General features: G+C 38.8%; 1 protein-coding gene across 5 annotated transcripts in view; it reads left to right on the top strand.

The window, feature by feature from the left end:
* LOC101478087 (CUB and sushi domain-containing protein 3) overlaps positions 1-26,183 on the top strand; it is a 251,912-nt gene that overhangs the window by 121,402 nt on the left and 104,327 nt on the right. For all 5 annotated transcript variants that reach the window (XM_004568073.3, XM_012923802.3, XM_076889796.1 and 2 more), the window contains exons 22-31: positions 175-344; positions 1,409-1,565; positions 3,532-3,723; positions 5,191-5,317; positions 6,412-6,614; positions 10,824-11,015; positions 12,280-12,418; positions 13,740-13,927; positions 14,243-14,437; positions 17,296-17,412. In XM_004568073.3, coding sequence (XP_004568130.1) covers positions 175-344; positions 1,409-1,565; positions 3,532-3,723; positions 5,191-5,317; positions 6,412-6,614; positions 10,824-11,015; positions 12,280-12,418; positions 13,740-13,927; positions 14,243-14,437; positions 17,296-17,412 — 1,680 coding nt within the window. The remainder of the gene's footprint in view (positions 1-174; positions 345-1,408; positions 1,566-3,531; positions 3,724-5,190; positions 5,318-6,411; positions 6,615-10,823; positions 11,016-12,279; positions 12,419-13,739; positions 13,928-14,242; positions 14,438-17,295; positions 17,413-26,183) is intronic.

Below are 26,183 nucleotides of genomic sequence, written 5' to 3'. Positions count from 1 at the left end.
CACTTTCTCATTTAAGTAGAATGTGTGAAATATACTTTTATCTTGTTAGGAAAAAGCTAATGAACCAGTTTTATGGTGTCTATTAATTTTCGTGAATGTATTCCTAATATGTTTAAGCAGGTCATATTGCTGTGTAGCTGATTGTGTCTGTTGTTGGGGTTTTTTTGTTTGCAGCTGAGTGCGGTTCAACAGTCTCCAACAATGAGGGAGTTCTTTTGTCCCCCAACTATCCAATGAACTATGACAACAGCCATGAGTGCGTGTACAGCATTCAGGTCCAAACAGGAAAAGGCATCAACATCACTGCCAGCACCTTTGAGCTTGCTCAAGGTGATGTTCTCAAGGTAAGCAAAGCAGTCGCTCATCTTTGCTGACACAAAGTAGATAAGCAACTTCAGTTTTGTGTCATTTTTAAAAATTGATGTTCAAGTATGCAAGCAAGGTCTTGATACTTTTTATTATTTGCAAAAAGAAGGATTGCATGGGAAAAAAATGCAGAATTGTTTTGTCTTAGACGTCTGAAGGTCACGTGACAGCATCAGCAGCATTTGCTCGTGGGCATTATTAACAGATTTGATAAGCACCACACATGTAATGAAAGTGGCTGTGTTGTTCCCACCTCACAGCTGGAGTGCACTATTTATTTATATATATTTTTTAGATGCAGATGTTTTGTTATTAGTCCAAAGCACTGTGGACTAGTATCTGTATCCATCTAGTAATGCAGCTTTATAGTCTCTTGTACTCAGTCATCTCGGGAATATCTCAAAAGTGGAAAACATTTTCAGAGAGGTAGATTACCTTTAAGAAATGGAAAAACAAAACAGAGCCCTTCTGTAACGTTTCAAAGGAAAGAACACAGAGCCTTTTGTTTTTCATTTTTTATTGTTTCACAGATTTCAGTCAGGGAAGCATGCTTCTACTTAAAGTCATTCTTTCATAAAATAATAAACAAGTAAATAAACACAACATCAAAGAAAGATTCAATTTCAAACTCATGTTTCTAAGAGCCTTGAAAAGCAGTGGAAAGAGTCAACTGCCTGCCTGAAAATAAGTAGTTAAATAATAAAGAACATTTAATATTTGGTGAATATTTGTTAAAATATTTCTACTTTTAAATGGTATTAATTAAAAAGACAAGTTATTCTTCCAGACCATCTGTCACGAGCCTTGTTAGCTAAGCTCTACAGATATACTCTCAGATCAATGGAATGAATTATGGATGCTCCTTTCTTCATTATCTCATTTTATTTAGGGCATTGGCTTGGCAATAGAGATGTCATATAAAATCGGATATATGACACTAATAGCTTCTTTTTAATCGTTGCTGTCTTACTTCAGTATTAATTTTTAATTCTTAATCAAAGCAACAAAACACTCCCTCGTGTTCCTTTCTGTCTCCGATTAGCTGTATGACGGTAAAGATGGGGCAGCGCCACTGCTTGGCACATACACGAGCACGCTGATGCAAGGTCTGTCCCTTACCAGCACTTCCAACTATCTGTGGCTTGAGTTCTACTCTGACCACGAGAAGACGGCTGCAGGTTTCCGGCTCATATACCACAGTAAGTCACATTTCATTTCCCTGGGGGAGGAGGGCCCTAAAGCTTTTCCAAATGAGTGAATTTAGCCTCACTTCGGGAGCCAGGCATTTGAAGTAGCAGAATTTGAAAGAAAATTTTAATTGACCCTCACCCCGCTTCGCTGTGTCTTTCACTGTCAGGGTATCCATTAAACACAGCATGGTGTTTCTGCTCCACTCCAGCAGGAAAATTGGCTTTTTTCTTTCTGTCCTTTCTCAACCTCTGTCTCTCTCCATGTGAGTCCTTTTTCTCTCTTTTATTTTGCTCTCCACTTCTGCAATTAGCGTCCTTGCTTGCCTAACTGTACCTTGTTAAAGCAGGTGAATTATTGTTAGGACTGTTTGAAGTCACTATGCTGCTGTTTGCGGTTTGTGTGTGTTGCCAGTTTGTATTTGCATGCACTGCATAGGGTGTGTGTGTACAAATCCACAAGTGCATGTGCGCATTAAAAGTTTCGGTCATTGCTGTAAGGGGGGCAATAATAGATGGGGTTTTCTCTCCCCCCTAATTGGCTTGCTGACTGTGTGTTGTTGCTAACCATTTCTAATTTATTACTGTGAAGAGAGAATGTTTTGGCGACACTGCATTTTGCCATCCAATTTAAAGTGTTTTTGTCTTTCACCTGCAATTGTGTGCTCATTGAGATCTCTGAAATCTTTTGGTCTACCAGTAAGCTTTCTAATGTAGAATTCAAGAGAGTAGTTAGGATGAAGTTCTGGTTTTCACTTTTGATCAGTTTTAAACTTTTGAATGGTTTGAAAATAATAATAATGAAAAGGTTTTTTTTTTGATAACTCACAGTTCCTATGTCTTCAGCTTTCACTCTATGATAATGGCGCCAAATGTGCAAGGTACAACTGGTAATAGATATAAGAGAAACGTTTTAACAGTTTTGCTGTAAGATTCAGTTTGGCATTAGTTGTGAAGGGTTTGAGGATTCGGAGCCTGACAGATCTGCAAAAATAAAAAAAGAAAATGTACATTAATCAGGAATGTGGGCTCATTTGCAACGGCTATATAAATTGCCATCTGTATCTAAATTAGTTGTGAAGAAATGGCTTAATTACAGGCTTCCTTTTGAGTTACAGAATACCCCGTAATTAAGTATCACATAATTGGATTTCATTTGTGATATTTTTTCTTATCCATGGATGCACACAAGGTAAATGGCACAATGTAAGCTGTATCTCTCAAGTGCAATCATTTGAGCCAAAATGAAAAGGGCTTTTTTTTAATGTAAGGAGAACTGAGTGATGTATGAGCAGCAAGGGGGCAAGGGGAAGGTGGGATATGGTCAGTTTAAATCTTGTCAGAACATGAAATCTTATCATGTTTTCATGACTCCTTCCAAAAGTGCTGAGGTAATTTCCTAAATGTGAGCGGTAACTGCTGGAGATTTATACTGGGCATGACACTTGTAATACTACCATAACATCTGGCATGGGCACGGACCTCGCGGTGAGACGAGACCATAAATCAGCACTGCTGGGTTTATGTGCGGCCACTCTTGCTGCATAGCGGAACACTTTAGTACCTAAAAGAGAGGAACAACATATGAAGGCCATATTCAAGCATGCTGAGCTAAAGATTTATCACATTTTCTTGTTTGTGGCTTGTTTAATTTCCTCTCCCCAAGCGTTCCAAGTGGATAGGCTGTTTCTCAGTCATAGCAAATGCCCACACTCAATTGAACATTTAATTATGAATGCCTAATTATGGTCTCTGTCCAAAGGAAATCTTTTATTGCTGGTAATATAATAGGACTATGAACCCTCATCTGTGCCCAACGGGAAATCGATACTCAAAGCTAAATCCATACCTCTTTAGAGTATAGATAAATGAGTACTGGTTCATCGAATGACAGTAGACTTTGTTACATAGTACTGTGTTACATTAATGTGTTGGTTCTTATCACCACCCTATGCCATTCTTCTTCTTTCTTGTCTAGGTTTTGAGCTGTCCCACTGTGACGATCCAGGTGTGCCACAGTTTGGCTTCAAAATCAGTGACCAGGGTCACTTTGCTGGAGGTGCCATCACGTTTGGCTGTGACCAAGGTTACACTCTGCACGGCTTTGGCATGCTAAAGTGCATGACTGGTGAAAGAAGAGCGTGGGACAACCCTCTTCCTTCATGTATAGGTAATCCTTTTTGCCTGAATGCTGAATTTTTTTCTGTTCTGTCTGTCTAGTTATAGATAATAAGATAATAATAATAAAAGCTACAAACAGCGGGGTCTCCATTCTATGTGTCATAGTCCAGAGGATGGAGACCCTGCTGTTTGTAGCTTTTATTATTATTCAGAACAGCCACTGCTCAGCTAGGTGTTAATCCAAAGGATTTATCCCAACATGATTTGTTCTTAATTGAACTTTGCTGAAAGAAAATACGCCGCTTGTCATTTGGTAAGAGAATTTAAATGGCTTTGATGTTTTCTCGTGAATAATTGATCTGTGTGTGTGTTTTGGATGCAGAACTGGCTGTATGGAATGATTACGAACACTATAGTGTTATAGTGTATAGGATTGCTATTGAGCTTTCGCTGTGTTGCCGTACCCCTTTCGTCAAATGTTTGATTCGAATGTTTTAATCCCCCAGCAATTAATCTGCGTTTTTCTACAAGTAAAGGAATAATTATCGTATCTTTTTTTGTCATATTGAGACTTGGACATAAAACACAGTCCTGGCTGTACTTTCATATTCAGAACATGCTGAGACGGAAAGATAGAGAAATGATAAAGCTATTACCTGCACGCTGCTCAAGTCTGGAAGGTGTTGTGAAGCAGTGTCTGTTCCTTGATGTCTAGCAGTGATGGATTAGGGTAAAAGATGATTTACAAATTCCGGACGTGTGCAGAATTGCACTTTTAATGCCAATGCTTTCCACTGCTGGAGCATTTCTTCTTTATACCATTGTGATATGTCTAATACAACCGCAATGAGTAAATAAATAGATGTACTGATTAACTGGATAACAGTGCTGTGTCACTGAGAGATCAATATTAATAGTGAGCTGTGGTGAAATGGCATTTCCATTCATTTCCCCAGAGCCACATCCTCGTTGCCATCAAGGTCTTTTACATCTGCCCGGCATAATGATACTGATTATAGCCCACCAATGTAGTGATCTAATGCAATTTTCCTATTAATTAAGTGGCGTTTATTATGTAATATAGATAGCAAGACAATAACCAAGGAAGAGACAAAGTAGATTGGATGATAAGATATCCGTTCGGTTATTAACGTTTGTAGCAGTGTCATTCCTACAGTGTAGCCTGGCCTCTATAGTCTTTTTAACCAAATTAATGATTCATTAGGAAGCAAACATGTTTTGTATCTCTGAGTTTCTCTGCTTAGACAGGAAGCCGCAGTCTCATTACCTGTTAGGATTGTTCGCTGTGGCTAAGCTTAAATTTTTGCACATTGTACCCTCAGAGCTGCAGTGAGCTGGCATCTAGTTGTTAGTTGGTGTGTGTGTTTGTGTGTGTTTAACTTATGCACATTTTTTTGTCTGTGGAAGAATCTTGATTTTGTATTGTGCAAGTTTTGTATTTGTGCTTCAATATTTCTGTGTGTGTTTGTGTGTGTTTGTGTGTGTGCGCATGCAGCGGAGTGTGGTGGCAGTTTTAAGGGTGAGTCTACTGGGCGTATCCTTTCTCCTGGCTATCCCTTCCCCTATGACAACAACCTGAGATGTACCTGGACAATTGAGGTCAATTCTGGCAACATCGTCAGGTAACTCCGATGTCTACATATGCATGCATGTACTGCATATTTAGGATAAATGTAATTTTGTTTATTTTCTTTATATTGTGCTACATGATTAATAACGTTTGTATTAATAATTTTCGAGTTGTTGTTAATTAAGATGTGCAGGAATTTGTCTAAAAATGCAAATTATTCATGAAATGGATGGTGAAAGAGAAAATAAATGATTTAAAATGAACTAAGCAGAGCATCCAGTGGACTATATGTGTGTTAACGTTAGAAGGATTTTAACAGCAGTTTAAATATATACAAGGAAATTGCCTAGAACTAAACTGCGGGGAGATGATTTAAATGCATCATAAATTAATGGAGGTCAGATAACTTGCCCTGACTTCAAAGGACTTAAAGATGAAAACATCCGTAAAATGTTTGCATGAGATGTTGTAATGTGCAGTTAAGATTTTGAACATGAAGAATTCGCCTCTCAAGTTAGATGTCATCAAGAAAAACGGCCTGCAGCAGCTCCATTAAGAATGATTGTGTGAGGGACTTTGTAGACACTGTGACAGCACCCAGAGGAATATTACTGGGACATGGAAGCTTTTTTTTTTCTTCCTTTGTTTTGGCTGAGAGCTCCCACTATTACTGTGAAATAAAACCGATTTGGGCTCAGAGGTCGAAGTAAACATGATATGATTTCATAAAGTCAAGCACACATTCTCTGTGAGATGAGCTGCTTCGGGCCATCTCTTGATGAGATTGCAGATAAGTCTGTGGTCTCATAGTGTAATTCTGACTTTAGAAGAAGTTGATTGATGATAGCAAATCTCAGCTAAAATGCCCAAAAGCAAAGGGACATTGTTTCTAGAATTAATTGAATCTTGCTAAGTTCAACACCTATTTGGTGCCCCAGCTTGAGGGGTTTTCATTGTATTTGCAGTGTACGATGAATGCAAACTTCATTTACGTCAGTACAAAAAGAGAATACAAGAATTGATTTAATGTTAACTCATTCTAACCATATGTAAGCTAATAGAGAGTTTGCATATGGTCAGCGATAGAGACTTGCGGTGAACTAAAACCAAACTATGCCAACAATCTTTTGTGTTCACCTCTTTCAGCCTCCAGTTTCTTGCATTCGACACAGAGGCATCCCATGACATCCTGAAGGTTTGGGATGGGCCTCCTGAGAATGAAATGTCTCTGAAGGAAGTTAGTGGCTCACTGCTACCTGAAGGAATCCACTCGACTCTCAACATCGTCACCATTCAGTTTGAGACTGATTTTTACATCACCAAGTCTGGCTTTGCCATTGACTTCTCAAGTGAGTGTATCTTGCGAGCTACATAGTTATGTGGTAGTATTTTTTTTCCCTTGATCTCAATAACAGTTTCTGCAAAGAGTTGAGAATAGTGTGATTAATTCAATGTACAAGTATGTTGTTTACCGCTGCCTAATGTCTTGCTGAGCAGATCTGTATAAGGATCATCACACAAATTCAGTGCATGAAAGGAGTATGCTGAAGCCTCTTTCTCTGTTGACTTCTAATAGATTCCCAAATATTGTTCTTTTCCATTTGTGTCTTATGGATCTCTCAGAATAATTTGTAATAATGTCTTGATGAGCAGTGAAAGTCTCTGATATGTTACACTTCACTGCTGACTGTCTACTATGCAATATTTGCTGCTGTGACATAATGCATTTGCTTTGCTGATGACTACTTTCAAAACTAAGCATCTGGAAGCAAACTGAAAATGAAACAACATGCATGCCAAATATGATGAGCTTGTAATGTTTTTGTTTTCTTTAGCATACAGGCAGCCTAATACAAAAATCAATTATATGGGATTCACTGCACTGCGCTGCAAAATGGAACTGATTCTGCAGACATGCTGTACTTAAATACGCTGCTTGCCTGAGGCTGGTGGTTTTCAGAACTGAATGCGAGTAATAGGGAAGGGATGATGGGAACAATAGTCATGTAGGATTTCATTAAGAATATACTACCTTAAATAAAAATGTAAGCAAGAAATCACTCCCACTATCAAATTAATGTGGTAGTGAGAGTTTCCACCAGGCACTAAGATGAAGAACAAAATCTAACCCATAAAAATACCGTGGAAGATTTTTTTATATTGGATTTTGATTTAATTTGCTATGTCTCAGACTACACAGGCATCAGTTGGCATGTTCATCATAGTACAATTAGAGAAACATTGAACAAGCGTGGCTTATTTCAAGCAGAAAGCATCCTGCAACATGGCAGCACAGCTGGACAGATGAGACTAAAAGTAGAGATGCTTGTCTATAATGCACAGCAACACATTTGGTTGAAGCTCGTTAGGTCCCCATCCTAGGGGTAAATTAGACATCCAACATGCAGCTAACATGAGACTCTACCACTCCCAAGAAAAAGCCTGCAGCACATAACAATTCAAGATGTTGAGCAGCAGTTTATTCACTTCAGAGGTAAGCAATGCCAAAATGACTAACAGAAGTTTCTTATTGTTCGTAATGTTCCCTAAAACAAAATAAAAGGCAAACAGTAGGCAATTCTTTAACCTGTACTCCTAAGCAATAAACAAAAGAAAAAGGATTTCAACAGAAAGAGATTCTCACTCCTACTGAACTGCTCACTGTGTGCATATGTGTATAATTATTTACAATTTACTGTTTACAAAGACTGTTTCTTCAAGGCTTTTAGCTAACAACCCAGGGCTCTATTCCAGGAAGCAGGTTCATCGAACTCTGCGTTTAAAAACAAACTCTGAGCTGAGTAACTGTGATCAGCAACTCTGAGATTTTGGTTCCAGAAGAGCTAATCAGATTTAGTTTAATCAACTCTGTGTTTATTCACCTTAAGTTAAGCTTGTGCGTGAGTAAAGAACGAAGGCCATCATCAGTGGAGCTCTGATACCAAAATTCACCATGGCAACGGGTAAATAAAGCACAGAGAATCAATTTCATTTCAGTGGACTAAGGAATATGAAGCATGTCAGTGCTGAACATGATATTTATCTTAAAAAAAACAAGAGGAAAGAAAATCACCTTGAACCACTCTGTCATCTTTTTTTTAAGATTCATATTTTTTCATCATTTGTCATCATTTACCATCCTTGAATTTTCATTAGATGAAGCTGGAAACTGTAACCTGATAAAATGTTGCTGACAGAAACTGACGCTAAAAGTCTGAAGAAACATATCAGATAGTTCTCTGATGGACCTGTGATATTGGTTACTCAGATAGCAACAGAGCCTGGGAGGATCTGCTCTGGAGTCAGTTTTTTTTAGTTCAATAAAAAAAAATTTTGCTGCAGTTTTATGACACTTTAATTTTTTCAGTAATTATTTAGTATAAATTTAATGTACTGATGGGATGCAATAACCTCAATTTTTAATTAAAGTTTTTTTTTATTAGTGGATAAAAATGTGTGATGACATTTGCAGCAAACTCTTCTGTAATGTTTCCCAGTTTAACCAGCAAACATTTTACTCAGTTTCTGTGAATAATAATTTTATATCAACTCAAAAAATACAAGACAGCTTGCTGAGTGTTTAATGGATTTACTGTAAAGATAAGAAATTGAAATTGAAGCTTTTACAGGTTTTAATTATTTCAGAATTGTTTTTAGTGGATGAACCGTTGTAAATACCATCCTGCTGTGCAAGTGGACATGTTTACTGATCCATTACGGAGCCTATGACAGCTTCAGGCGAAACGGGTTCTGGGTCAACCCACTGAGACTGATTTAGGTTTTTTGTAGCTGAAAATATATGTCATAGTCTGAATTTCAGATGCTGAACCTTTCAAAAATGTTGCTTGATATCATCTAATGAATGAATTTCAATTTGTGAAGAAATTTTAACATGAAATTTTCAAAACACAATCAGCTCTCTGCAGCTGCTTTAAAAACTCATTTTAAAATATATTTAGTTGAGTTTTAGAAGCCTAAAGTAATTTCAGAACCAGCTTCATTCACTTATTCACATCATCTCCTGGATCCCATCTATATCTGCGTAACTTTATGCTAAACTTTGGGGGAGTCAAAATCTTTGTCTAAATAAATAAATAAATCTGGGTAAATTCCCAGATGATAACATGCAACTACTTTGCTGGTAATACCGGAAATGGGTAAAGAAAATCAACACCCTATTTATGCAAGATAATTCATAATTTTATTAGGGGGGTTATATTGTTTGGGTCTGATTATTATTGATTATTATTGTCTGATTATTATGTGCCCATCTATGACAGACATTTTTCCATTAATTTGACTGATTACAACATGACAAATGATTGATTATTGATCAGTGTTGTATATGTCCAAACCTTTACACAGACAGGTTTGATGTAAACAGTGATTACTGCAGTGAGGTGCACTAAATGTTTTCAGTGTGGGGAAGCTGGCTGACAGCTTGACAACTGCATTACTGTCCACAGAGTCACAGTGTTAGAAAGATGGAGACTATAGATTTTATTCTCAGCTAATAACAATTCGACCTAATTGTTGTTTCTATCCATATAGCTGTTTTGACAACTGAATGATTAGATTAAAAATAAAATAAAATAGTGAAATAACAATACACCAGGATTTTGGTGTTCAATGCAAATTAATTATCTCTATTACACGCTCTAATAGCAACTTTATAAATGAGGACATGAATGGGGTTTCGGGGAACAAAACCTGCAAGTTACTGGGTTAATTTTGCAATTTTTCAAACCAGCAGTCAGGGGCAAACACATAAATACGTACACACACTTTGGAGAGAGAGCTTCACACTCTAATGGGAGGAGGCACACGTATAAACAAACACTTCACACATCATCGTGGATCATGACAACTAAAGCACGGAGGTGGAAGGATGATGATGATTTGGGCTTGTTTTGCAGCCATGGGACCTGGGCACTTTGCAGTCAGTGAGTCAGTCATGAGAATGATTGAAGAAAATGATTTCTTCAAGTAATTTCTCCTAAAGCTGTTTCTACAAGCTATTGAATATAGGGTGTACTTAATTTTCAGAGAACTCATAAAAGCTTTGTTTCACTTTACTGTATGTGACATTATGAAATATTAATCACATTGAATGCTATATAATAGACATTGCCCTTTTAGATCAAATTTCTGTGTTTTACATATTTAATTTGATGAGCCGTTGGATATGTTTGATTTAGGAAAAACAGCAATAACAACAACAACAACAACACAGAAGTTCAATAAACTAAACTAGTCTTGAGTCTATCTTGAGAGTCTGTTATGCTGAATATTTGTGAAATCCAGCAGAATTTACCAGAACATTATCAAAGCCTTTGGCTGCTGCATAGCTGTGTTTTAGAGAAACAGATTAGGAAAACATGGCAGGATTTTGACTGATATGAGCCGTGATGGGCTCTGTGCTGTAACTCTGTTTGAGCTGCAGTTTAAACATAACCCTACATGGAAACGCTTGTGCATTCTTTCCTGTGCATTTTATGTCGGACCCCAGCTGCTTTTGGTGTGTGTCTGTGAATCACACGTATGTGTTTGCCCTTCAGGTTCGCTTGCAACAGCCTGCAGAGATCCAGGTATTCCCATGAATGGCAGTCGCAACGGAGAAGGGCGGGAGCCGGGTGACTCTGTGACCTTCTCCTGTGATCCGGGATATGAATTGCAGGGAGAGAGCAGAATCACCTGCATCCAAGTGGAAAATAGATACTACTGGCAACCCAGCCCTCCAAGCTGCATTGGTGAGAGAGAGAAAGATTTAAAGAGAGAAGGGAGGTAGTGTGGAGGAGATTGAAGAAAGAAGTTGCGCAGGGAAGTGTAGAGGATCAGAGGGAAGAAGAGATGTGGAGAGGAAGAGGTAGAGCAAAGAGTTTGTCTATTAACTGACTGCAGATGAGACTATAATTCTCTCTCACTCATGTCTTAAAAGTGTGTGTAGAATAAACAACACTCTTCAGATATGTTTGAGCTGTTGCCAGCTCTTATGTGGACAAATCCACTTCTGTTGTTGGTTAAAAGACTGAGTAGTCTATGGTCTCCCAAAACAGTGTCTTATTGGAGCTTAACGGCTAATTACCTAACAATGCAATTAGAAATAATTACACTAAGTAGGTCCAAAGAAACCTAAATGTTCTTGAGTTGCTGCCAACTGGTCTAACAGACTCTTTTTCTCGTCATGAAAGACCTAGGCGTTTGCAAGTCTTGGAGCGCAATTACAAAATCACACAACTTGGCATAATCCACTGACACCAGAAGCATCTCTGTGTTACTGAAAACCTGATGTAAATGTCAGCTGTTCATGTGCTAATAAAGTGTCACCATGCCTAATAAAAACAGCACAGTCACCGTCGTGCTACAAACACTGCTTCATTGTGCTGTGACAGTTGTTAGTTTATTCATCAAAATCAACAGTTGACAGACGTGCAAAGAATTATGGGGAGTGGGGGAGTGCCCGAGGCAGTAAAAATGACATTGAAATAATCACAAACATAGCCATGCTACTGAGTCTGTTGACTTTCAGATTGATTTGCTACATTGATACTTGACGCGTTCACATAGTCCCAGAGAGATTAAGGAGCAATGAAGGCGGATTAAATAATTAACATGATAACATATGGAATAAAGTCTTGTAAGGGATACATACTGTTTTTTCAGTCATTTATATCTGAAAAATACACACTTCATAGATGCTGCATTGCATTGTGTTGTAAAAGCACACCGTATTGAAATGAATCAGCTCAATTGTCAGGCGTATCACGGTGTTATAATGCAAAGGGGGAAAACAGTGGCCTTTCTAATGCCCTAATCGTTGTTACTGCACCACCGGCTGATGGAGATTTACAAAGGTTATAGAAATAGCCAGTTAAATTTAACGACCCATAAGTGTACATGCCTCACATGTATCAAGCTGAATTTAGCTAAAGGCATTTGCAGCACATTTAAAGACTACTTATGTGTTCACAGCTTTTTTTCTCATTCATCTCTTCCTCCTTTTTATCTCTCAAGCTCCTTGTGGTGGGAATGTGACAGGGTCTTCAGGATTCATCCTTTCTCCCAACTACCCCCATCCCTACCCACACAGCAAAGACTGTGACTGGCTTATCGCAGTTCACTCTGACTATGTCATCTCCCTGGCTTTCATCAGGTAATACGACAACACCAGAACCTAAACCACATGGGTTGATGTATTATTCACACGTGTGGACTTTTCACTTATATTAAGTATTTAGTCAAAAGAAATGTGAGGACTTGACGAATTTGCAGGATGTGAGAAGGCCAATAGATAAAGAAAAATAGTGTTGTCCCTTAAGAACATGGGCCAATAGCTTACAAGCTGACTCTTTCCCTAAACCTGTGGTATTTTTTTGTAACCTGTCTGAAACAGAATGGACTCAGTTCTCAGTGGATGTGCAGTGGATCGGGCTGTGCAATGGAATTGCTTGTTTTCTGCAGTGGAACCTGCTATAGCATCACAGCATTAAGCACAGTTGACCATGTGTGTTAAGCAGAAGACCTAAGTTTGAGCCAAGGTGTGTTGGGAGATAGGGAGAAAGCAGCGGTGCCTTTACAGACACTTAGAAGGAGTAGTATTTCAGCCTGCTTTGCTGAAATGTGGGGAAACATGGTTTGTGGGTGAATACTATATCGCAGAATTGTGATAGGAGTGCATCTCGTTAAATATGCTGAAAGATAGTCCGACTGTGTGCTTTGCATTATTAATTGCAATCTAAGCATGCAGCACCAATATCTGCAAAGCAAAGCCACAGATGCGCCCGAGGCCAGTTTTCTTGGGCAGTCTTCTTTTGACTGTCGAGTACTTTTTGCGAAAGCCTGGAAAGGAACAAAAGGTACACTGCTGTTTCTGTACTTCCGCACACTTCGCGGTGAAGGCGGAGAACTCGCCATGTTTCTTCTTCAGCTTTGTCTTTCAAAACAAACGTCTAATAGAGTTAGCACAATGCCGTTCTCTCTCTCTCTGACTCTTGGGAATTGCCAAATGAAAGGATGGGGTTATGATTTTAAATTGGAGTTGCCTTGATCCAACTCAAATGCAATTATCTCCAAGCTATTTACATTTTCGTCATAAACCGCGCTCATTATTTTGAAAACAAATGCTCCCCTCTCTCTCTGACTGCAGCATGTGATTTGATATACAGCGCTACAATATGAAACGATCTTTTCACACTGCATTGCCGTCGCCGTCTGGGAAGATTTTGTGCCACCGCAGTGTCACAACAATTTAATCTCTTCTCACCTCTTGGGGGAGATATCTTTTTTTATCTCTTTGTCTGGAGATGCAAAACAAATCGCTTGGCATGACTCACTTCTAGCATTGCAGTGCACACTTTCGTTTTGAGACCCAATTGCATTCTAAATCTCTCAATCTGTACAATCTGGTGGTTAAGGCTTGGCAAAATAATAACTGTTTTTATCTTTCATTTGTTTCTTTCTTTTGCTTGTCACAGCTTCAGTATTGAGCCAAACTATGATTTCTTGTACATCTACAATGGGCCAGACAGCAGCGCCCATCTGATTGGCAGCTTCCAAGACAGTAAACTTCCTGAGAAGATTGAGAGCACTTCCAACTTCATGTACTTGGCATTTCGTAGCGACGGCTCTGTGAGCTACACTGGCTTTCATTTGGAATACAAAGGTACTCTAAAGGCTTGAGCATGCGCTTCTTTAAGCATTTCCACTGAATATGTTTATGTAGTTCAGCAGGGGATTTCCTTTGATACACATCTTGTCTTTTGAACACAACACTACACACAGCTACTTGGAGATTAGCCTAAGACCCAGCCTCCTCTATTGCCACAAATTTACAATCTTAATTAATGTTTTTAATACCACAGTGCTGTTAATTTAAACAGAAACTTGCAATCTGTGTAACGCTTAATGCATTTAACAAATCCCTCTCATTTTAGGTAGTTGTCACTGTTGTAAAAGCTTTGTTTTTTTTGATTGGCAGCTAAACTGCGGGAGGCGTGTTTTGATCCCGGGAATGTGATGAATGGCACTAGAATGGGTACTGACTACAAGCTGGGATCTATGGTGACATTTCATTGCGAGGCTGGCTACCTGCTGCAGGGTTACTCGACACTGACGTGTGTCATGGGCAACAGCAAGAGACCCGAGTGGGACAGAGCTAAACCAAGTTGTCAAGGTAAGAGGCAACACCTCGGCAATAACAGAAGGCCTTAGAAGCAGAAAACTGCACTCCAGCTGTTTGGTCAATATTTGATACAGTGTGATACCAGGAGAGCGCTGTGTTTAAAAAAAAGAGCTGAAATGTGGCGCACGCTGCTGTCTGTTTGATGCACATGTAGAACATAGCACATTCTGGTCACTCAATAAAGACAAAAATATAATGGGTTCAGCTGTAGTGCAGCACTCATGAACTGGGATTATGGAGGGCAAACTACAGCATATCATGAGTGAGTCAAAGCATAGTGTCCAATTCCAGATCCACACAGTACTCTGCCCTGCATGGTATTTGTGTCTTCTGGATTTAAACGACACTCCCAAATGGCAAATTGCATTCAGCTATAATTTGATGTAATAAACTAGCACATGTAATAAACTAGTGAACATAACGTTCGTTTGCAAATGCGTCGTTTTATTGTTGTTGGCATTCTGTAGGTTCAGCATTTCATGGTGAATAGCAATATTCATGACAAACCATTTACCACTACTGATTTGAATTTAAGGTAACTCTACAGTGTGATAAGAAATGCAAAAAGATGCAAGGAGTGAGATATCCAATTTCTTCTCTTCGCGGTAATCGTTTTAATATTTGTCATAGTCTTAAATCTATCAAGGTTAAATTAGAATTCAGCGCTCATTTACTGCACTGAACATACTGAACGGGAGCACCCAGCCTCACGCCAGGGAGCTATTCATTGCTTTTACAGTTGACACCTCTGTAACTTCACTAAACAGCCCTGGGGTTATGTGTTTTACTAAAGAGTCCATCAACAGCTCTCCGTTAAGTGTTTTCACTTTGAAAATGCATCTGAACTGATGACTGAACCGTCTCAAGGCTAAATGTAATGGCTTCAGCTGCCTCAACATATGGCCAGCTACTGTTCCTTTATGTTATTTAGCAAGCTGTACACTCTGTTTACGTTAAACAAGTCTATAATGGCTCACTGTGTTTTCAGTTGTTAAATTGTACTACAGACAGCAGGACTTTTAGTCAAGGTCACTCAGGTCAGAAACTTATATTTAGTATAGAGTATAACTGTGATTCTTACCCAAACTTAAGGGCATCCTGTGGGCTTCTTGGCTAGTGGTATCATACTTTACAGATTATTCTTGTACTTTCAGTATAGTAGATTTGTTTTATTATGCTACAATTTGCTCCATTTTCTCCCTTGTGTATGTAAGAAAAGTAGAATAAAGGAAAGGGTCAATATGATTCAAATTCTAAATCTAATGATTGAAAAATGATTCAAAAACGTAATATTTGAAGGCCGTTCCTTCAAACTGCGATCCTGTTTGTATTGATGGAGTGTTGTAACAATATAACACGATTTACTGCTAAATGCAGTAATCATATGAAGATTTTGCTGTGTGCGTACTTTGAAGACAATCCAAGCATTCTTAAAAATCATTTTTTCATGCACTGAGTTCTTAAATCACCATTTATGTAATCATATGAGGTAATAACTCGCCTTTTTCTCTGAAGCATTTAGCTTTCTTTCGTAACTATCAGCCTTTTACAAAACATAAAATGAGTGGTTTTGCAGCCTGCCCTCTTCTCTGTGCAGCACTGCACTCGGCTGTCAGACAGAAACCGTTAAAGCATATCTTGAGAATCCCTTGCTTTCCTTGGTGCCGCAGTTTGCTTTCCTTCCCACTAGTAGCATTCTCAGATTCCTCCCCCACCACAGCACCATGTCTCCCATTCTGTCTGACAAATCAGCTTGAATTAGAGCCTCGCGTGCCCGTGTCACATGTTTGATTACATGCCTCTTGCTACTTCAGCAACCAAATGCGGATAAATCGCTGATCCATTCTTCTGCACCTCTGCTCACTTCTCATGTGCTGCTCGATGGAACAGCAGTGACATGTGCACAGTGTGGGCCATAGGGGGGTTCAGAGCAGCTGGTGACAGCTTCCCTAATACAAATGACTGTGTGTTTGTTTACAGTCGAGGCTCTCCCACCTGATGGCTCGGTCCGTGAGGTCTGTGGTAAATGCATTAGAGCGACTCTTAGCTAATTAGGTACATTATCAACAGCTTAAGATCAGACTATGAGATGCGATGCAGCAGCAAGACAGACTGCAACTAATATTAACAAGCCTACTGAATATCACTGGCTAAATATCTGCTGAGAGTAGCAGGAAAGTTTTGAGAGATGTATGTTTAATGACAATTAAATTTAAGCGACCTTAGTCTAGCTTTAGCCACACGCTGTATTAGCAGATATTAAAATTAATGGATATGCTTTGTAAAGGTTAGTGATAGGAAAATGCAATCAATTAGAATTATACATCATAACGAAGCACCTTCAAAAATCGCTGGATGTCTGATGAAAGACCAACTTTAGCTGAGTCATTGAATCTGAATCTTTCAAAACAGGGTGCTGAGCCGTATGGGCTGATTAAAGTCACAGGCATGTGGGAATGCTGTGCTTTTGTGTTCCCGAGACTGATGGTGTTTTTCTGTATTTTAAAGGCAAAAAGTATTTTTCCTTGCAGGTTTTATCCCCGTTGGCTCTTTCTAAGCACATCTCAGGGCTTTTCTTTTCCGCGTTTATGGCTCACTCTTCTTTTTGAAGATGTGTCCAAAATGTCTCTCAAATGTCAAATTATTTTTTATTTGCTGGACAAATTTATATTTGTCTGCAACTTTTAAAGTTTGTTGTTGTTTTTTTGTGTGCGTGTGATTTTTAGCTGCTTACCCTTCAATAGATGCACTAATTTTATTTTAATCCCTTTTTCCTCCAGGTATTATTAGCTGGTTGCCTCATATTTGTTAACTGAGCTTCCCTGCTGCTTGCCTTGCTGTCTCCACAGCTCCCTGCGGAGGTCACTTCACAGGTTCAGAGGGAACTGTGCTGTCCCCAAACTACCCGCATAATTACACCATAGGGCAGACCTGTGTCTATGACATCTTTGTCCCTGGGGACTTTGGTAAGCATTTTAAGTATTATTTACATGGAACTGCAAAAAAGCTGTTACTTATTGCCTGCTCAAATGCTGCTTATAGCTGATATGTGGTGGCAGCCAGAAATATTTTTCTTCCAAGAAGAAAAAAGAAGAGACTAACAGATAATAATCTGTTTTCTGTGAATTTTTGCTCCAACATGAGCATGGAAGATAGCCTGTGAAGAAACTGAAGCTTTCTGTAAAATGTGGTCACCAAACACAATGCTCAAACTTGAATTACCCTTTTCCTGTGGAGCTTAATTTGCGCTGCATGCATTTTCAATTTAGAGTGGTACTTTGATGCTTTCGGCCACTGGCACGCATGTTTGCTGCTGGGTAGGATTCGGTTTGTGTAGACTTCCCCATATATAAAAATCAATCACGCAAATGGCTGAGCAATAAATATTGAAGCCAATTGCAAGTATGTGTTGGAGGAAATCTGATTGAATCGATACATACAGATGTTGGTTCCATACCACTACAGAGTTGGGTGTGTGCCGCACCTCTTTCAGCTACCCTCTGCTCTTGTGTATGAGCTGAAATGTAGCGTAAAGAATGGCAGGATTTTGGTTCCAGTAAGAGGCGTAAAAGCAGAACAGGATCAGGGCAAACAAAAATTGATTGTGTTGATGTGAAAAATGCTCCGTAGTGTAGGTAATGGAGAGGAAGGTCATGCAGCGAGGGGCTGTGGGGAATAGACGGCGCAAGCAAATTCTCTGGTGCTCAGTTTATCCACGGACTCCTGTGTATACATAATTCAGCAAAGATCTCTAGAAAACCTTGATGCATTTCTACTCAATATTTCATGTTAGTCATAATGAAGAGCCGAAATGTAGGCAGATGTTTTTATTCTGTAAAGCCCCGTGCTTTAGAAACACAGATTAATCCCCTGTGCGATGATCCGGTCCGACAGTTTACATCCTTTGTTGCCATCTCCCGCTGCTCATGGAGTCCAGGGAACCACAAAACTTTTGTAAATAAACACTGCATTAAAATGCAGCATTTGCTTAAACTGGGAGCAAATGCTTAATGGAGTGTAGAAGTCGCCAAGCAACATTCCCACCTGGGCTTATGCATTTGTTCCAGGGAGTGACTGCTGTGGTGAGGCTGCAGGAAATGGGATTCGCAGCTTGGGTAGAGCAGGCTGAAAATGTTTCACTAGCTATAATACACCCGTGACAGCACATGGCTCTTGTTTTGCTAGTACCTTGTAAATTGTGAATCTAAAGCCAGAACATCAAATGACATCCCCCAAGCCACCAGCATCAAACTGTAGAATTCTCAAATCGTGATATTATTTTTGTAATTTTTACTGCATTGTGATTTAATATTATGAATGAATTTAAAAAAATGAAGGTGTCTCCTCTTGGCTGAGTGCTTTTGGGACGTGCCATGAGCTGTAAATCAAGTAAGGCTAACAAGTGCAAACACACAAACACATGCACATTGAAACAGAGTTGGGAACTAACATCAGTGCATGAAAACAAGCTGAGACATACATACTTTACTTCGCTGAGCTGATATGAAACCAGTGCACATGAATTAAGTAAAACACATAAATAAACTTTTTTTTGGGGGGGGGGTTAATGTTACTGAATAAAGCGTCCAGCATTTTTAGTGTTTTTCCCTCCAGATAAAACAATAAGAAGAGAAATTCTGTTTTCTCTCTGTAGTAGCTTGGCAGCTGAGTCTAGCCTTTGGGCAGTGTGATAACAGAAATCACATTTCAGTGTCTAGTATACAGGTAATTGAAATTTGTAAGCGCCTAGGGTAGAGTGTCAAACGTGTGTCTAAGTGTGTCCCTCATATGACCGATGGCATACCATAAGCCTTTCAGACATTGTGTGAACCTGGCTGGAGCTGCAGGAAAAGGTCAGTGGAAAATCATCTCCTCACTCCGACCCGGTGACCAGAGGGATTTACACCTGTGTTGGAGAACTGGAATGTTATGTGCATATATGTCTTTTGCTGTCACAGTGTAGCCACAAGGGTTTACACAGACCTAAATATAGATATCCATATCATGCAGTGTATGTGAATGTTTGAAATTCTATATATAAGTACAGTATGTTAGTGAGAGTCCTCAGAAATCTGAACAGATTTGGAGTTGGAAGCACTGCATTTAAGATGAATTGGACCATTTCATTTTTTTCCTGATTATTAATAGAATATTTGATTAACTAAGTGACAGTACAGTGTTTGTGTATAGCCAATGCTAGCCAAGATTGCAATGAGCCATGAGCTGTTGGTTTTCAGAATGAAAGTACTGTTGAAAGAAAAAAGATAAGTGACACTCACATGTTTCATTTTATTGTTAACCTATATTTTATATTGATTTAAAGAGCAATGGTGGACTGAGTATGTGATTGTTTTTGATATGAGTGTACAGCAAACAGGATGGGAAAATGTTCTTCATGTGAGAAAATAAAGGTTTTCACTGTACATTCTCAGCAAAAAAGAAAAGATAAATCACTTTTTCAGTTTAGCTTTGCTACATTTGTGACAGAGCGAGTCAGCTATTGATTTCTTTTTCCCCACCTTCAACTGTCTTGTTGCCTAGGCACCTGGAAGTTAGACCTGAAGCGCCAAAGGAAACTGTCTAAAAGAGTGATTAGATAGCAGCCGAAGCACTCTTATTTTTTCTTTTTTTAGTGAAGAATTCAGACTTTGTTTAACCTGATATAAAATGATATCCAGATTGCTGCATGAATGCAAAAAGTATTACTACTGATGATGATGGGTTTCCTTTTTTGTTGTTAGTTTCCCTAAAAGCGCAGTTTTAAGGTGTGTGATTCTGTCACAGGTGGTCGGTGCAAAAGCTTGCGAAAGCTTGTTTATACATGAATGGGATGTTGGCAGATATTTAGTTTTATGTAACCATAGTAGAATTTGTATAGATTAACTACTCTACCCAAGCTGTTGTGCTTTTGTCTCATTGAATGAATAGATCGGTGCATACCTTCCTTGATGTATCCTTACTGTTTGTAGGTTTGGACTGCATTTTGTTTGTCGTGTTTTACATCTGATATGATATAATGTATGCACATAAACATTTATCCATAATAACTATGCACCACTATGTAATCTTGAACAATTCTCCCTGAAGCACTGTCTCTATCATGCAAATTATTGCTGTCTTGCAAAGGACTTGCTGGTATGAAAGTAGACCGTTCGTATTTATAAACCTCGTCACCACTCTTAGCCCATGTACACATGTATAGGCTCATATGTACATACTGTCTCCACACTGATAATCATAAAAATAATAGCTGACAGTCGACACCAGTGCTTAAACCATGGTGCGTGTATAGTCAACAAGAAGCAGGAGGCTTTGCAGTCACTGGTGAGCCATCATTTTCTTGGTATCTCACCACTCATATTTTGTGCGTGGCTTATTTTACTTTGCCTCATTCAAATGTCATTAAGGTACAATGTGCATCTGTCTTGCCCTTTAATATTTAATTATTCTGTCAGAAATAATGTTTGTAGTCATATTTCAAACAATAACTCTGTTTCTTTTTGTAAAGGCGTGAATTATTCATGGCACTCAAACTTTGCCTTGGGCACTGCTTGGAAACATAAAGATATACACTGCCTACAGGCATTTGCTCTTGTTTACGCCGAGTTCGACGGCTAACTTTTTGTCCTATACTTCCGACAGGATGTTGTATTTTCCTGCCTAAAACAGACACGTGGGATAACCTCATTGTTTGCGGGGGTTCACAGAGGGAAAAAATGGTTATTTGTTTGTTTTTTGGAAGGGATAAAAAGTTCCAAACTGTGCTTCTGGTCTCGTTGTGGGGTTTTTTGTGTTTTGTTTTTTTTCCCCAGTCTGTTTTGTTTAGCCTAAAGGATCTGCTTGTTCATTACAACCCTCTTCCCAAATGTTGATGGCTTCAGAGGTGATTCAAACTCTTCCAATTAGGACCCTCTGTGGCATTTCTGGGTGTTTTTCTTTTGCAGGTTTTTTTTTGTTTTGAGATATGACTCTCAGATCAGTACATTGAAAATAAACTGTGAATTTCAAGCTCATTAAAAATGACATCAAAAGCCATTTGTAGCCTGACTATTAGAGCAACACAATGCAGTGGTTTCACCTTATGTTCTCCAGGTCCAGCCTTAGACCTAATTTTAACAAGATTTTAACAAGATTATGAAGCATATCATATATATCTATATACATATTTTTTTTTAACCTGTGGTTAACTTTTCAAATGGTCCATTTTATCCCAAGGTACATTCTCGGTCCAAGGTCTCTCGTGTGGAGTTAATGGTGAATTTCATTTCGTAGAGACAACATTAATTCACCTCTGTTTATCCGCCCGAGGCCCTTTATAGCTTCAGTGTACGTATCTATATAATGGTAACAACAACATATGCATGATGTTTGCCATTGTATGTGTTAGTAGGCGAGACAGGAGCTCTGGCAGATCACTGTAATAAATCTGGGCTCTAACAAGACGGACAGAATCAGCATGAGAGAGAGAGACTGTCGAGACTTCAAGAGGTAAAAGGTCTAACTATGAGAGAGAGGCACATCGAACTTTGTTGAATGTCAAAGTCTGAGAGAAAGTTAGATGGCGAGAGATAATAAATGAGGGGGTTATAATAAGCGAGACAGAGAATGAGAAGAATAGGGCGAGAGGAACAGAGTACTGCTGAGAGCGATCATAAAGCGTAGACCCCGGGGGCTGATTGTTGACTCATCAGTGATGTTTGCTGAAGTGTAAGATTCTGCCTCGAGCCACCCCAGCACATGACTTGCTACATCCTACACAACAAAATCATTACCTTGTCTGTCTCCATCAGCTTACACCATACACTTCCCTCAACCTAATATAAACTGTGAATTTGTTTTGGCTCTGCCTTGAGTTGGAGATCTTTCATGATAGAGCATGTGGTTTTTGATGTGTGTAAGACACAGTCTTGAATGATGACTCTGACTGATTTCGAAGACTTCAAGATTGCAGAGATTCTGGGTGCTCTCTTTGTCATTGTACTGGCTTGTGTTACCCTTTAAAACCCCATTAATGAATGCCGTATAAACCAGTTCTAGTCAGCAAGTACAAACACTAATAAAAACCCAAGCCAAGAAAAAGTATCAGTGCAGTTAAAGCAGGAAGTAAAAAGAAGCCACAGGCCACTTACAGTTTTCTTTCTCTCTTGAGTAACCAAAAGTTACAGTTTTCAATGCACCGAACAGAGTTTTTACCCAAGATAAAAGCCTAATGGGCTGCATACAGATTGTGCCAAGGTACAGCCACGTACACCCTGCCAAAAGAGCTGCTGCAATTTTGCTGTGATAATGGGTCATTAAAAATATATGTGTCGATGCTGTCATATAATCCCTTTGGTTTCTGTAAATGAGGCTTGTGTATGCTGTCATAGCTCAGAATCTCAGAAGGCCCGCACTACCATAAAACAAAGGTGACAGGTAGCTCTTCCATAATTCATTTCCAGAAGGACAAACATATGCTTCCATTTTTCTTACCTTTCACGACTGCTTGTGCTGTTAGTATTTTTAGCGCCTTATTTGGGCTTTTTGCATACTTTGCCTTAAGGCCAATCCAGTGAGTGTGGGGAAAAAGGTGGCTGTGTTTCGTTCCATTTAAATTATGATGATGTGATGAGCAGTTTCTTAGAAGAGCATGGTCCTCAAGGGGTTTACCTCTTTACCTGAATTCAATTCAATTCATTTATATAGCGCCAAGTCACAACAACAGTTACGCTTTATATTTGTAAGGTAGACACTACAATAATACATACAGAGAAAACCCAACAATCATATGACTCCCTATGAGCAAGCACTTTGGCGACAGTGGGAAGAAAAAACTCCCTTTTAACAGGAAGAAACCTCCGGCAGAATCAGGCTCATCTGCTGCGACTTCTGTTCTTCAGCTTTCAGGTCCCACTTCTGTATAACCGGCTCCCAGTATGGATTCTGTACACAACGTACACCATCTCTCTTTTTAAGATTACGCTTGAAACTTGATAGAGCTTATGATCTGGGCTGGACCAGGGGACCCTTAACCTTTCCTCAATTGTACTGCAATAGGGCTAGGCTGCTGAGAGCTTCCCATGATGCACTGATCATTTCTTTGCTCACCTCTTTTCACCATTTGTGTTTATACACCACTCTACTACTGAGCAGTAGTTATTATTAATAATTATTTTCACACTCTGTCTTTTGTCCTGTCTTCTTCCACTCACCTCCAACTGGTCGCAGAAGATGGCTGGTTCTGGGTTTAAGAGGTTTCTTCCTCTTTAAAGGGATTTTTTCCTTCCCACTGTCGCCAAGTGCTTGCTCATAGGAAGTCGTCTGATTGTTGTATGTCTCTAATATTGTAGGTCTTTACTTTGCAATAGAAAGCACCTTGATTTGAATCAAACTGAATTGTTTCCCATAGTTTTAACTTCTGACCAACAATAGTGTTATTTTTAGATGTGACCAGTGTTGGTCAAGTTACTTGAAAAAAGTAATCAGTAACTAATTACTGATTACTTCCCCCAAAAAGTAATCCCGTTACTTTACTGATTACTTATTTTCAAAAGTAATTAATTACTTAGTTACTTAGTTACTTTTTAAAAACACGATTTACAACCTGAATAGGTAATAAAGCGATAGATCTTTCAGCCCAATTCTACTTTTTTTGCATAATCCATCACAAAATGTACTCAAATGGAAAAGTCTCTTTTTTTTTAACTTGTTTTATCAGTTTTAATCTTTTAACTTTATGCATTGACATATACTTAATACTTGACATATTATCCATTGTTGATCTGCACACAGCTGTTGTCACGAATGTCGCACTCGCTTACGTTATTGTCATGAGACATTCTCGCAAAAAAATCACGGTTTTAGTAACGCAGTAACGCAGCGTTCCTACGGGAAAGTAACGGTAATCTAATTAAAGTTTTTGTGATAGTAATCCCTTACTTTACTCGTTACTTTTAAAAAAGTAATCAGATTACAGTAACGCGTTACTGCCCATCTCTGGATGTGACCTCTCAAATTTCAAAGATTGTGATTTAGATGCACACACATAACAATTTAAAAAAGGGGTGAATCTAAAGAGGCCTCAAAATATGTTTTTGCTTTTAATTTGACTCAGACCTGAAATGGACAGAATCCAGTAACACTTTATTTGTAAAATATTGTAAAACATGAGATGCAAAAGTTCTTGAAAGATGCACCTTTTTAACAAACTTTAAGTCAATGAGAAGCTGGCTGGAAGCTAAGTTTAATCAGCTTATGGGAAGCAATTGCTGGGAGTTGTGTACTTATGAAAGTGGGCATGTTATTATTGGCCAATGGGAAAAATAAATAAAACATACATGTTAGGTAGAAGCAGAATCTCAATAAAATAGATATGGAGATGACGCGGGCGTCTTCCCTGGGTCTCGCCTGAGTTTGTACATGCGGCAAGATGATAAACATGCACAAAAAGTGAAACTGAGGTAGTTTTTAGAGTTTCTTCTGCCTCACTGTCAGACAAAATCCCTTTAAGGCCTTTCACACTGAAGCAAGGACAGAGGGAGATAGAGACCCTGCAGAGGTAGTCAAGGTTCACTGATTAGCTTCAACATGATACCTCAGAAACCAGAGCCTGTTATCAGACTTATACTTCATTTCAGATAAATACTGTAGTTTTTTTCTTTTTGCACCACTGAGAAGTGATGTGGTTGCAAGTGAGTGAAATGGAATAAAATTGAAGTGCTGTAATGCCTGTACTGCATGCACACTTAATATTGAATATTTTATGATGGGTTCTGTGTTTTAGCATGATGGAGATTTAAACTAGTAATCTCTTCTCTTTTAGCTTTTCACATTAAGATGCTTTCAGATTTGGTTGTGTGACTGACTGGACTGAAACGCAAAGAAATCAGAAGTCAATTATGCAGGACTGTCACATGACACAAAAGAATTGTCTTCATCAGAATCAGAAGAGGAATTCTTACCACGTTTTACTGTTTTTAATGGTGTATTAGTCGGAGACCGAGTCTCTGAAAAACCAGATGCCTGCATCATGTTTAGGCTCCATTATATACAGTACATCATGTGTAAAATAACCATTGGTGCTTAGTATATTTTTTTAATATGTTGGTAGGAATAGCCTACTAATTTATTGCATTTGTTATGTAAGTAGAATTTCAAATGTGGAAGTAGTTCATAATATCAGTAGATGCTTATCATGCTGTCTGAAAGCATACACTTGCATTCAGCTTGGTTGGGTGAATGGGCGCAACGTGGGTATGTAGTTAATCCTTAACAGTTACATCTGCAGCAAGTGTCTTCTGTATTTTGCACATTTCTTTTTAAATCTGCATGAAATGTAGCATTTCTTGCTATTACCTTTGCACGGGAACATAGTAATGGTGAATTATAGTTTGAGTGGTTCTTAAACTCTACTTCCAGATAAGCAGGGATGCTGTGTAAAGTGTAAAGAAAAAACAAATGTGAGGATTTGCAAATCATGTTAAACCATATGTTGAATTGAAAATGGTGAAATAAGGCAACATATTAAATGCTTAAAAAGAGAAATTGTATTGTTTTTAGATTGGAGAAATGCAAAGCACGGTCATGCACATGTGCATTGTTTTTATCATAGTTCATTGAGTGTTTCTTCATTCACTGATAGAACCTTGCAATGACTGCTTCTCTTCTCTCCCAGGATTTGCATTTGTTTGTGACAGGAGATGACAGTCAGATGAAAAGTGCGGCTGAAGTTCAGTGTGAAGGGGTGGTAGCATTCAGT

Source organism: Maylandia zebra, linkage group LG11 (genome assembly GCF_041146795.1).
Source record: "Maylandia zebra isolate NMK-2024a linkage group LG11, Mzebra_GT3a, whole genome shotgun sequence".
In the NCBI taxonomy this organism is placed as follows: Eukaryota; Metazoa; Chordata; class Actinopteri; order Cichliformes; family Cichlidae; genus Maylandia; species Maylandia zebra.
This window is presented reverse-complemented; position numbering and strand designations above follow the sequence as displayed.